The 14,304-nt window shown below is 42.2% G+C and overlaps 1 protein-coding gene across 2 annotated transcripts in view; it reads left to right on the forward strand.

The window, feature by feature from the left end:
• The first annotated feature begins 7,574 nt into the window (after positions 1–7,574).
• The window catches only part of LOC114907483 (patched domain-containing protein 4), a 174,103-nt gene continuing 167,373 nt past the window's right edge, over positions 7,575–14,304 (forward strand). Inside the window, exons 1-2 of one of the 2 annotated variants that reach the window (XM_029243192.1) lie at positions 7,575–7,714; positions 8,020–8,431. In XM_029243192.1, the coding sequence (XP_029099025.1) occupies positions 7,710–7,714; positions 8,020–8,431 (417 nt within the window). In that variant the 5' untranslated portion in view covers positions 7,575–7,709. Of the gene's footprint in view, positions 7,715–7,977; positions 8,432–14,304 lie in introns of those variants that run through there. The other variant, XM_029243191.1, reaches the window with a different exon arrangement.

Genomic DNA, 14,304 nt, shown 5'->3' on the forward strand with positions numbered 1-14,304 from the left:
AGGGGCGACATCCCTACTGTTTCCCTACTAGAATCTCTCTTCCCTGGCAAATATGATGCCTTCTTCCACTCAGCAAATGGCTTCACAAAATTATTTTGTCAGGATCTGATGAGAGAACTGCCCTATCAGGGAATAGGAGGCATTTTCATGGTCAGGCCTGAAAGTGACGCACACAGTAGTTACTGAGCACTGCTCCTTTAAGAACAGGGTTTTCCCTGGGTGCAGTAACACCACCAAAAGCCCAGTTTGGTAACCAACAACCCATTTTGAATATAAGCACAAGCTTTTTGGAAAATGTGTAACTTTGTAACAAATAATAGGAAAGAAATATCCTCCTGAGTTCATCTGGAAGAAAGAGAGATATTTTTTAGAATAATTTGCAGAAGGCCTTGCTAGGAATATTTGAGAAAAAAGAATTCCTATTGGAAGAAAGGGAAGGAGGGGAAAAGAGAGGAAAGGAAGGAAGGAAGGGAAAATGTGTAGAAAACCCTTCAATTTTTGTAGAGCAAAACTGATTGACCTGTACTAATTTGGATTTAAAAAGAAAAAATTAAATTAAAAAATGGTTTAAAAAAAAAGTGTGGCCTACTTCTACCTAAATTAGAAAATGTTTATTTAAGTGATTGAAAATTGAATGTGTACAAAGCAGCACACCATCTTTGTGCCTTGATCCAATAAGACTCTGCACTATACTGTACCTTGGCAGGCAGTTCTTAATCTTCAGTCCAGCTACTCCCCTGTGGCCACAATATTCCAAGTATTTTTCCAGCCTCTATCTTTTTCCAGACCCAAAGCAAAGCTTGTCGTCTCCTTGTGTACTGGGCCACTCCCAACCCTCAGAGGTTCTGTGTTTGATACTTTGTAAATAGTAACCAGGAAAGGGAAGCTGAGACTTAGTAGGGAATCAGAGGTTACACTTGTTAAGATGTAGCAAACCTAGCAAATGAACCCCATGAGCTTAAGTTCCAGAAGACCATGGCATCAAACCTGGAGTGAAATTAACATCACTTTAGCTCAATTCTAATTGTATTCGTTTACAGATATAAATCTAAGGCATATGGACATTTAATGATTTGACCAAGGTGATACAGTAGTTAAGCAGGAGGACAAATTAACTAATGATTAATACAAAAGCAGAAGCTTGACTGCATGAAATCTTCTTCAGAACTTTAACCGTGTTCCACCACAGGAAGATAGTAGCTCTGGCAAAAATTCAGTCCTGATGATTTATTTATAAAGGGTATGAAAGTGGATGTCTGTACCCTTTTGTTCCTTTTTTGAATATGTACTGTGGATATTTTACTGTTAGAATGAGAATGATGTTTATTTTAGGTTTTAAGCATACCGGGTGCAACAACATGGCAATGAGACTGAACCTGTAAGCCACATTTGATGCACAACTTTATAGATGATAAGTTTTAGGTTGTCAGTTAATGCAAATCCTATCTAAACTTATAATTTTCACTTACAATTTGCATGGACTCCTTGGGTCAGTCAGTTTCATCCCACACAGATACGGTGATCAGAGAGAGTGGAGTTTCTAGGAGAATACTACTTGTATATCTCTATCCTATTTAGAGATAGGCAATTTTAAAGATATCAAATATCCTTTGTATACCACTATAAAGCTTTTTAGCATAAATAAATTAAAAACCAGAAAAATTTCTTTGTCTGATTACAGCTCTATTTTCCATTCAGAAAGCATAGTCTCCAGAAACTAATTTGCTCCACACAGAAATGCTCAGCACCAAAGTTAGCGCTGGATGCCCCACATTCAAACATCCCTGCCATCACACCATGCTTCTTTCTAAAGAAGCTTTTGTTTAAAACAAAACAAACAAAATAAACCCCACATAAACTCCCATATGACAATGTGCTCAGGAGGCTGGCCCCATTCCCAGCCACAGCCAGAGTCCAGATTGGTCTAAGCCAATTACTGTGTTATCATTCCTCTCATCAGTGACTGACTTAGATAAATGAGACTTACGAGGAAATCTGTTGGGGGTCTTCTGGGAAAGACTTCTTCACTCTTAGGAGAGATGCAGAGAAAGAGGCAGCTTCCTTTTCCTTGGGCTCTTGTTTTGCCTGGATGTATTGCCCGTAGAGCTAGCACGGAGTTCAGAGTCCATGCTCTAGGGAGGGACAAAGCAGAATGATGAAAAGGACTTGGATTCCTAATGACACACTTGAACCTAAATTAACCAGCTCTATAACTGCCATTCTTCTGGACATCTTGTCATGCATGTGTAAGAAATATCCTTATTATTAAACTAGGTGCAGTTGGAAATATCCAACATGGTAAAGACCAAATTGCCTCTAAAACTTTCCCTCTGAGATGTGCCCTTCCTGGATACAACAGGCCTCACCAAGAAGTGTGGAAGATCCAATGCAGACTCCTTAAAGCCATCACAGAAGGAGCCCCAAGAGCATTTTCTTAAAACCCAAAAGCCAGCACTGCTTGAGATGACAGTGGCAGAACAACGAGGTCTATGTGAAAAGACAAAGGGTACCAGATGTTCACCTTGAACATATAACAGGGACTTGGGTAAAGAGGGCAAGAGAATCCAGGAAAGGGATGAGAGAGTTGGCACCATGATCATCATACCCATTTCCTCTTCTCCCTAGATACACAGCTAACCTGCATTATTCAGCTTCTCTGTGACTAAGTTCTAATCAGAGGCATATAAGAGGAAGTGATGTATGCCTCTTTCCAGACTGTGCCATAAACCTTCCAGATGTGCTCCTCCAGGCTCTCTCCCCCTTTCAGCTGCCTGGCTAGGAAATGGTCTTAGGAATGACCTTGAAAGCCGTATGAGTGACCCATGGAAACAGGTCTCTGTGTTCTACCTGTTCCTGCTCAGGAGGAATATCCAAAATAGACTATTAACCTTGAATGAGATATAAACTTTCATTGTTTTACACTGCTGAGTTTTAGAGGATTATTTGTTACAATTGCTAGTATTACAGCATTAATTAATACACCAGCGGTAAAGAGTTTTGGTGAATAGTGATATGACTGAAGTGAACAAGTGGGCTAATATAATTCAAGTTTATAAACAACAAAAACTGAGGCTCAGAGAGTTGGGTGTCTTGCCCAAAACACCCACGAAGTGATTTGTAGAGCTAACCTATAACTCAGATGTTCTGTGTCCAAGTTCACCTACTTGCGTTATCCTATCCTACAAAAGGACAAGTGGATAAAATCCGACTTAGTTCCAAGTCTTGAAGACTGATCTTGACTAAGATATATCAGAAAAGGCAAATCCTGTATGAACTAAACAGTACAGATTATTGTGTTGTTATTGATTGGTCCCTAAGTACACTGCTTTCAGCTTTACATTAAGCTTGATTTTACATCAGATTCACTAGAATTATCACATGATTGGTATCCACTGATGTTTTAGTGCAGATTAACCCGTAGGTTGATCTAGAACATTGCTAACATTTCCTTTAATTTTAGCATATAATTTATCTTTCTAATATGGTATTTGGCATTAGCTTTTTTTTTTTTTTTTTTTTTTGTGGTATGCAGGCCTGTCACTGTTGTGGCCTCTCCCGTTGCGGAGCACAGACTCCGGACGCGCAGGCTCAGCGGCCATGGCTCACGGGCCCAGCCACTCCGCGGCATGTGGGACCTTCCCAGACCGGGGCACGAACCCGTGTCCCCTGCATCGGCAGGCGGACTAACAACCACTGCGCCACCAGGGAAGCCCTGGCATTAGCTTTTAACAGTATCACAATTAAGAAACCATTCTTTTCTTCCATAATGGTATTTGGCATTAACTTTTACAGTATCAAAATTAAGAAACCATGCTTTCCTTCTTTCCCTTAAACATTTTTTCTAATTAAAAGTTAATATGTTTTCATTATAGCAAAGTTATTTAAAAATTTCTCACAGAGCCGGTTTCTCACTGTTGGAGTGGGAGGTTACAGGTAAGCAAGGGGAAGAGGCTACAATTATCCATCTGGCGATAGATTATAGTTGGAGACATAAGTATAAACATATTTAGCTTGATATAGATACAGAGAGTTACATAAAGAACTATATACAGATACACATATACAGGGATTAGTATAGACCCATGTATTTCCTTTCTCTGTCAGCTGAGAGGGCTTAGAAGCAATAACATCCCAAGAGCAAGCAGCACATATGGCACCCAGATCTTTGTTTCTGTTACCATTCTACAATAAAACAAAGCATGGCTCCTTGGAGAAATGGGTGATTCTAGGACTGGGGCAGGAAAGATACAAGATGAGCCTGGAATATCTTACAGTGCCAGAAAATAAGGAATAATTTTTTTAAAGGTATCCCACAATAATGGGATATGTCAAAGGAGCTCCTCATGACCAAAATTAGAACGATTTGAGCAACAAAGTAAACAAAGTAGTATCAAATTATAACGCAATATATAAAGAAATATCTAGAAATATCCATGAATCTGTATTGATACAAAATATTGAACAAATGAATGGAATAGAATAGAATAGACAAATATCTCATGCAGAAAAATTCCAAATAACTTATGGAGACTCCAGTCTCAAGGACGAAGGAGGTGGACCATAACTCCCACTACTTAAGTGTAGGCTGTACATAGTGACTTCCTTCCAAAAAAGACAGTGCGGAAAGGTGGATGGAAGAAGAGTAACTTTACAATTAGTAGTGACAAGTCACATTGATAGAATATACCCTTCATAAGCTGTAATGAAAGGGGCACTTTACCTCCGTGTTCTTCCTCCCCAAAACTTCTTACCCCAGTCTAATCATGAGAAAAACATCGTACAATTCCCAGTTGAGGGACATTTTACAAAGTATCTGACCAGCATTCCTCAAATCTGTCAAGGTCATCAAAAACAAGGAAAATCTGAGAACTGTCAGAGCCAAGAGGATCCCAAGGAGATAGGATGACTAAATGCAATGTGGTGTCCTGAATGGGATCCTGGAACAAAAGATGATGTTAGTAAAAACTCAGGAAATCTGAATAAAGTATGTACTTCAGTTAATAATAAGGTGTCAATACTGGTTCATGAATCGTCATGAAAGTACCATACTAATGTGAGATATTGATAATAGGGAACTGGGTGTGAGGTATAAGGGCCCTCTGTGTACTGTCTTCACAATTTTTCCCAAACCTGAACTGTTCTAAAATTTAGAAGTTATTTTCTTTCAAAGAATTACCTGTAATCCTATCATCTTGCAATAAGCAGACATTTTAATGGAGATTTAATCTTTTTTTCTATGGGTCTATTTTTCAAAGTGGTTTCATACTGTACATACTTTTTTCACTTAACATTTAGTGAACATATTTTCATGTCATTATAATCTTACAACAATGTATCATCTTAGGGATGTATCATAAATTATTTAGTCAGTTATCTATTGGTATGTTTATTCTTCTCTAATCCTATTGAATTTATTGGGGAAGGAGATGTGGGAAATGGAGAGAGTACGAAGAGAGGAAACAATTCTGACATATTTGTTCACTGTGAGAAAGAGAGGGATGTGGCCAATCCAAAGCTGCCAGGGAAAATGCATTGGGCCCAGAAACAAGAGACCAAGACCAGACACTGGTGTCAGCTCTGCAAATGACTCTGACGGTAGCCTTTAAGTAACTTAATCTCTACAGTTCTTTATCTACAAAATGTTTTTATCTATAAGATGGGCTAGATAACTTGCTCAACACCATCCATTCCTAAAATCTATTCTTCCATATTTTGCAAAACGACTATTAGAAAATTTCATGTAGGTGATATGGCCAAATATACTTAATATAATGAAGAGGATGTAGAAAATGAATGACAGACACATTTCCTCTTTGTTGTATAGCCAAAAGCAATTTCCCATCACGTGGCACTAACAGAATACATTACATGAAGTGACAGTTGGAGGCAAAGGGGACTCTTCCTGGTGAAGGAGAGGGAGAACCAGTCCATGAATGTTGTGAGAACAGATAGGAACCCTAACAACAGAATGATTTCTAGACAAATTAGTGAGTTTTTAGATGTGAGAATTTTGCAGCTTGGGGCTGGATAGTGAACCATTGGGAATATTACAGAAGGTTTTTCTGCCCTGGGTAGGAATTCAAGCTGAATGGTCACCAAAAACACTTTCCATTTTAAAAGGCTAAGGTTTTTCTTTAATTTTATGAACAACACCACCTTTAGCATTGACCCTGTTTCTGAGCTCTCTGCTGTCTCATTGGTCTCTTAACTGAAGAACTGAAACACTAGCAAAGATAAAGTCATCAATTAAGCGGATAAGTCCTTTGGCTTGTTTGTATGCATTGATGGGTACATCTCTAAGCATCTCATGAAGGACGGGCCCTTTCAGTGTGATTAGGAGAGTGTGAGCGGAATCGTCTCTTGAAGCTCAATCTTCTCTATTAGGGCAAATACAGAAAGAACAGAAACTTCGGAAAGCAGATCTCCTGTTTACAATCAAACTTTAGAATTTGGCCTCAAAATTCCTTCATATTCTTTTTGGAACGTGATTTTGTGAGAGCCCCAATAGGTAGAAAATAACAATACACACACGTATTAATATTAAAGTTTTTGAAATTGATCTGATTTGCAGGTAAGGGTTCTTCACCTTCACACTGTTGGGTATGGAGGGAGGAACTGCACCTGGTGGGAGTTTTCTTTCCCATGTGGTGAAGGTGACTCTGTTTCATACATTAGTTGACTCCAATGTGTTTCCCCCTACCTATCTCACCTTCTTTATTCAAAGATTTTGTCATGGGTGTCCCCAGACGTTTGTTTCTGGAGTTCCACTCCCACGAGAAAATGGAGGTTCTCAGGGATGACGGGTGGAAGGGAAAATGGGGGAAGGAGATTGAAACAAGCCTTAAGAACTTTTGGTCCTAAACTTCAAAAGTACAGAAAGTGAATGTAATATTTTATGAGGAACCACATATTGTCTGTGGACCTTCACTTCCAACACACACACACACACACGCACACACACACACGCACACACACACACGCACACGCCTAAGCCACAGGCGACTGCTATTGGCAAATGCCTCTTCTCCAATCACCAGAGCAAGGAAGGATCCCTAGAGCCCAACGCACCGCCAATAGTTGGGGTCTCTGGCAGCCTCGGCTGCAGTCGCCCAGTCTGGGGAATGACAGCGTGGAAGGCGCTGCAAGGAAATCCTTTGCATGCTTTGTGGTATGTTAAAAATGCAGCATCATCCTCTCTGCTCCTTTTCTTGGGCCGACAAGCCGAATTAGAGAGCACGGGGAATCCAGAAAGGCGAAAAGGCTGCCTCCGCCAAAAGCCCTCGAGTCCTCCACGCCCCCCACCCCAGCCCCCCACCCCTAACCCCCTTCTTAGGTTCTAATCGCCACCGCTCCAATGGGCCAGCGGCGCCTTCACCATCTCCTCTTCCATTCACTCCAGCGGGGAGGGAAGAAGGAAAACAAAACTCTAAAAATAACTGTCAGCCTCTTAAAAAAGGAAAAGCTTAGCTGCCGTCCCCCCTGCATCCCCCGCCCCCTCCCTTCTCTTCTCCCTCCTCCCGCCCCCCCTCGTGGGGCACATGTCTGCTTCTTACAACACCGAGCCACATGGTTCCAGTTAGGCGCCGAACCCCACCAGGACGGAGAGGAAATCCACATCTGTGGGACGCTCCGCACGGAACCACCTCCAGCGAGGGTGGCCGTGGGACTGCAGCACCGGGATGAAGGGCTAGACCGCGGGATCGCTGCTCATGCGGTGAGAGGGGGCGCGGGAGGCGGCCGGGGAGGGGTGGGCCAGAGGGCCCCCGCAGCGCCCGCCGCCCGCCCCCGCGCGCGGTGGGTACCTGCCCGCCCTGCTGCAACTTGCTGCAGTGTTTGAAAGAGTAGTAGGAGCGCACGGAGGTGGGGCCGGGGAAAGACCGGGTGGAGTGGTGAGGGGTGAGCGCGGAGGGGGCGGGAAGGCGGCGGCGGCGGTGGGGCGAGGGGCAGACCCGGAGCGGGTGGGACGGGGGAGAGGCGGGGGTAGCCCGGCGCTTACACATGTCACATGTGCTTTTTAAGACGGCCGGGAGCGCCTGCGAGCTGGATTTGGTGGAGGATGCTGCGGCAGGTGCTTCGCAGAGGGCTCCAGTCGTTCTGCCACAGGCTGGGCTCGTGCGTGAGCCGGCACCCGGTCTTTTTCCTCACCGTGCCCGCAGTCCTGACCGTCACCTTCGGCCTCGGCGCGCTCAACCGCTTCCAGCCCGAGGGCGACCTGGAGCGCCTGGTCGCTCCCAGCCACAGCCTGGCCAAGATCGAGCGCAGCCTGGCCAGCAGCCTTTTCCCCCTGGACCAGTCCAAAAGCCAGCTCTATTCGGACTTACACACCCCCGGGAGGTATGGCAGGGTGATCCTCCTCTCCCCACCCGGGGACAATATTTTGCTCCAGGCTGAGGGGATCCTGCAGACCCACCGAGCCGTGCTGGAAATGAAGGTGAACCACAAGGGCTATAATTATACTTTTTCCCATCTGTGTGTGTTGAGAAATCAGGATAAGAAATGCGTGCTGGATGATATTATTTCAGTGCTAGAGGATCTCAGGCAGGCTGCCGTCTCCAATAAGACAACAGCCAGGGTGCAAGTGAGGTATCCCAGCACTAAATTAAAGGTACGCTCCTCTTGCATGCTTCTGCCAGTTAAAGAGGCAGCACTTCATTTCTTGCCCTAAACAAGCAGAGAAAATGCAGAGGTCTCATCCTTAAGACTCAGAAGCTGATGCTTCTTTCATTTTGGGGGGTGGGGGGAACGTTGGGCAACTGAGTGAAGAAAACAGGCAATAAATGGCATGACTAGATATCAAGAAATTCAAAGTCAAACAAAACAAATGCCAAAAAAGAAAAAAAAAAGAAAAAAGTTGTTTCTGAGACCCTGCAATTACATCTTTGTTCAGGGTTAATAAATCAGTGAATGGAAGGGGGAGGGGGGATCCTGAACAATTTGGGCGATTTCTTTTCATTATGGGGCTCGATGTATTTCTTATTACTGATTACACATCCACCTGGTGCCATATCCACCTATTTACATCTTCAGCCTGGCTTGATGTTGACATGTAGGGAGTTTGTGCTTCGCTGCCCTGTGAGTGTGTGTCTGAAAGCAGTGGGTATGAATGGGGTAAGGATTCCAGGAATTATGTGTATGTGTGTTCGCACAGCAGAAGCAGCAGAAATTTTCTATGTGTGAAAATAGAGATGTGCAGCTAACTGATGTACTAGTTAACTGAGTCCTGTTATCTTCCTTTCACACACACACACACACACACACACACACACACACAGTCCAAACCAGAGCAAGATTATTATAACAGCCCAATAGCAAAAGAAAAAATCCCCAGTCAGCAAAAGTTGCCGTGAATGATAATTTCGGCATTAAATAGATGTTACTGTTTAAACTCAGTTCAGATTTTGTTGCTCAGATGAGATTTCTAAACTCATTCCACACTGTCAGGTTTGAGCTGCTGCAGGCAATGAGGCATGCAGTCTCCAGGTGACTGAAGTTTCAGGGACGAATGTGACTTCCAAAAGAGTCACTGCACCATTTGTATGCTTGACCCTGTGCATGCTCAGAGGCTGCACAGCCAAGAATTCCCGAGACAGGTGTTTCCCAAGAAGAAGGAATTTTCTTTCTTCTAATGTGTATGAGGATGTGTGTGTGCTTCTGGGGAGATCATGGAATAGGAGGGACCCCAGTTTCAATGAATGGGTGGCCAAACATAGAAAATTGCTAATATTTCTGTTTATTTATTTGATACAGCATCTGTACACAATTTTAAAAATACATTTCTCAGGATTTTTGAGATAAAAAGGCTATTTTTCCTGAATTGAAGGAGGATTTAATGCACTAAGAAACTAAGAATTCCTCAGGAAATCCCATAACCTGCTTCCTTTTAACATACTGTCCTTGTTTAAATGTATCCAGAGGCTGACAGGGTTTCAGCCCCTTGTTCAGAGGAGCAGTCCCTTGGGGTTTTAGTGAAACTAGACAGATGATTCATCAGCTTGAAATCTAGGTAAGGGCTTGCCTGCCTCACACTTACCGAAGGGAGCATGATGACTGTATGTGGTTGGGTTGCATGCATTCCGTTTCCTGAATCCTTTGCCATCAACATTATTGCTTGCTCCAGAAAAGGATGCAGTGAAAAGGCGATCTTCTTCGCCTACAGTCGTTTAACTGAGTCCTGTGCTAAACATCTGGTGTAAAGAAAGATTTTGAAACTGTGACATATTTAAACTTCAGTTTGTTTTCCCTGTTGAAGCAGGTTTGCAGTTTATTAATATGCAGTCTTAGTTAAGTCCCTTATTTCCTTGAGTCAGCAGTACTCTCCAGGTGTAAGGGCTTTGTCCAGTCAACCACCGTGGGCATTTTGTTTAGCCGGCAATATCATTATGACATTTACAATACAAACCCCTGAGGTCTCTAATTCACTCCTTTAATAATGATTCGTTGTGTTCCTATGATTTACTGGGTGCTCTTCTAGGCACAGACAGTCTGGAGCAAGAAAACCAAGGTTCTTACCCTAATGGCGCTTAATCGTAGAAGTCAGGGTCCTCACCCTGAGTTACCTGCAAGCAGGGACTCTGCAATCTTTGGGTCCACTAGGCTAGGCCTATAATAGGTGCTCTGTCTAAACTTTCTGGCTGATTGGTTGGTTGATCTGCATCTTGATCGGAGTCAGTGGATAATCAAAGAATGGAGTAATTGATTACAAAGGGCCATGTAGTACTAGTGAAATTATTCTACTAACCATAACAAGAACAGGAGAATTATACACTGGCTCTCTAATCTGTAAAGCCCTTCTTCTGCTACATTCTAATATCAATGTCTCCTCAAATGCATTGGCTTGACTCTCTTTGCATGTTGTCAGTGGGGTCCTTAAGCTATTTTTGGGAAAATGAATTATTTGGTAATCTTCTGAGAGTAATGGTCCCTCTCAAGCATCCAGATATATCACACGTGCTAATGTAATATAAAATATAATTGGTGGAATTCCAGGTATACCTAGAATCCTATCAAAGAGTCTGCAAGGCCTTTCAGGTGAAGAACTCCCTGGCACAGAGCAAAGTGAGATGGGCTTTTGTTTTGATCATATGTGATCTGGAAATGATTTTAATTCATGTGTGACAGTGATACTCAAAGAGTGTCCCTAGAATGCTGACCCACAATAAAGTTTGAGAACTTCTGTTGTATGAGATTTGAGAGAAATTTTTATATACACAGTTCTTGGCCCTCTAATTAATGTTGCTTTCCTCTGTCATACTTGGGTCACCGATCTTCCCAACTCAGGCCACTGTGGAAAATTTTAGTGCTGGATAATGCTGTTGGTGGGCAGAGAATCAATAGTTAAGGAAAAATGCAAAATAAATGGCAGGGGCTGGATAGTGTGAGTAGGAATTGGCAATCTCTTGACATAAAAGAAGCAGTAGGTCAGAGCCTGGAGGTAGTCTGAAGATGTATAAACACTGATTGACAGAAAGGAGCGGCCAGAAATCTTAGTTATGACAATTGGAAGGGCATCTTCCAAATATTATTAAGACACCCAAGTAGTTCTGAGCACAGAAAGGTTTAGAACTTCTGATAAACATGATTATCTTGACAAGGTGATCCAGACAAGCAGGGACACAAAAAGTTGCTGGTGTGGAATTCCAAAGAGAGGCTCAGATAAAGCTGATATGAAAAAAGGAGCAGTCAGCTTAGAATACTACAGAAGAAATGAGACATACACACATTTTCTAAAGCTGCATAGAAAAGACACCAGAATCTGAAATTCCTACACCTATATAATACGAACTCTACAATTGTGCCTGTCATTATAATCTTTACGTTATTATACCCCTGAGTAAGCACAGAGGTCAAGTCTTACATTCCTTCTGTACTATTCACAACCTCCCACCCCAACCTTGTCCAGTTCTATGCAGACAGTATTTACATCACTGGTCGGTCTGTTGATTAATTTGTTCTTTTATACTGTAACACTGCAAAGTTATCATTACTTTTCAAATTCTATGATGTGCTTTTACTTTAAAGGTATTCTCTACACTTTCTAGATTTCTATAAATTTTTGGACCCTGGTAATTCGGGGACCATTTTTTCTACTTAGTTAAACATACATATTGTATAAGTCAATACAGTGCAGCCAGGCTGAATTTTGAAATTAAACACATAACATATTGTTGGAACCAGTCTCTTGATTAAAATGAGACAGGCACTCAAAATCCTTAAGCAAGGACTGCTCTGGACTCCAAGAAATATTGTCATTATAACTCAGGGGGCTCAAGTGGTTACAGGCAATATTTCCCTGCTTCTTAGGTAGGCCATGATAACCTCACTTTTCCATCTGCTAGTTCCAAGAAAGTAACAGTTTCCATATGTCCCTAGTTCTTAATTGTTACCACTGAAAAAGGCCAAGTAAAGAGGAAACAGAGAAATGTGGTTCATGGCAAATGGTGAGAAACAAATGAAGCATATTTGCTTCCCCTGCAGCCTGTCCTCCCCATTAAATTCCATTAATACACACCTCTAAACAGATGTTTAAGTGAAGTGTATGTGCCGCAACGTACCACATTTAAGAAGAGGAACAAAGATAGATTTTCCTGCTTCTTAAAAGAGTGTTTCTTTGGGCACATTTTGAGTACATCTTCCTAATTTGGAGGCTGTTGCCATTAATTATTTAGTTCCAATCTCAATGGGAGAGCAACTTAAGTCAACATGGAAAGTAAAGACCAGCATTACTTTCAGAGATTTCCAGGAAAAGTTATTCCATAGACTTCTTTCCCTAATTCATTCTAAAACCTCAAGAGACAGCTGTGTCAGGGTCTTCTCTTATATTTAGATTAAAGTTTACATTCCTGATTCTCTCTCTTAATAAGGGAAAAAAATTGCTACCTTATTGAATGTTCAGTTTGTGTCCTAACCAATGTGGTGTTTTATACACAGCATGTCATTTTTACAAGCTTATGAATCAGGAAGAATATTTTTATTCCCCTTCTATAAGTTGGGAACCTAAACCTAAAGACCAGGAGGTCAAGTGACTTCTAAGAGGTCCCCAAGGTAGTACATGTTGGAAGTGGGATTTAAATCCAGGTCTGTCTGGCACTGAAGTTTATATTCTTAACCACGGTACTATACCGGGTCCCTGTACATCGTGCACTATTCTCTGTGACAACAGCCCTTTGTGTTAGGGAAGAACTAGGGCCGTAATTCCCAAGCATCTCAAATCCCTGCTGAAACCACTGGTGCTCTTTTACACCAGTCCCCTTGCTCACTCAGGAGACCAGCCCACGTGAAGGTGCAGTGAAGCTTCACTTCCCTTATTCACCCACAAGGGAGTAAAGCTTCCAGTGTGGGCAAACTCCTACCATCTGACTATCATGGAACTTGCCACAAAGAGTTTAATAAATTCCTCACTGGCACATGATTTCACCTTTAATATTATTTCACATCAACTCAGAACAAATTAAGGTGAGACTCCAGGATCCACTGAGTGTGGGAGACCTGTCAGGTGACCCACGGTTCTGAGCCAGGGGCTTATGTGCCAGACTGGCTTGAGTACTTCTGTCTTAAATTGGCATCAGGAAAAAAGAATTGATGAGATAGCATGGGATAATACAATGCAGACTGAATTGAGAAATATTCAGGAGACCTGAGTTCTGACCCCAGTTCTGTAAAGACCAGTTATGTGACATCAGATAAGTCCCATCTCCAATATGGGCTTCAAGCTCTAGGATTCCTCTGTGACATTAAGGAAATGCTCATCCTTACTATCTGTAGTTGGGCCTGTCACCTGGTTGAGCTTAAAGCTGATTACTGTCGTTCAATATTTTCCAAAAATGTTGAAATTAAATCTAACCATCTCTTTAAGAAAAAAAACCAGCAACATTTTTTCTCAAGCCCCTTTACAGTTATTTTACAATAGTAGCAACATTAAGTCCTCATTAGCCTGATCATCTTAATATTATATGAGAACACAAGGTATAGGAACTATACATAGGCACAAGGGTATCTGGGGAAAATGAAACATAAAATTAGAGTGGAGAGTATTTTTAAAGTGGCTTTGCAATCCATGCCTTTCTCAGACAGGATTATTATGGCACAGCCATTCATTGAAATCAAGGCTCATTCTCTGTAATTCAGGGGAATTCAGGGCCTCTGAAAGGTACCTGATGAGCAGCACTTAAAATGAATGGGTCTCTTTAGTTACAGGATTTGTGTTGGAACAGCCATGTTTTCCCTTCAGAGCTCCCCTCCCTACAAGGAGAGGCTTCATCTGTGCCACTCTTACTTCCCCCTGCTGTCTCAAAGGCTGAAGGCAGA

Source organism: Monodon monoceros, unplaced genomic scaffold (assembly GCF_005190385.1).
Source record: "Monodon monoceros isolate NGI ecotype Baffin Bay Population unplaced genomic scaffold, NGI_Narwhal_1 Super_Scaffold_3, whole genome shotgun sequence".
Classification (NCBI taxonomy): Eukaryota; Metazoa; Chordata; class Mammalia; order Artiodactyla; family Monodontidae; genus Monodon; species Monodon monoceros.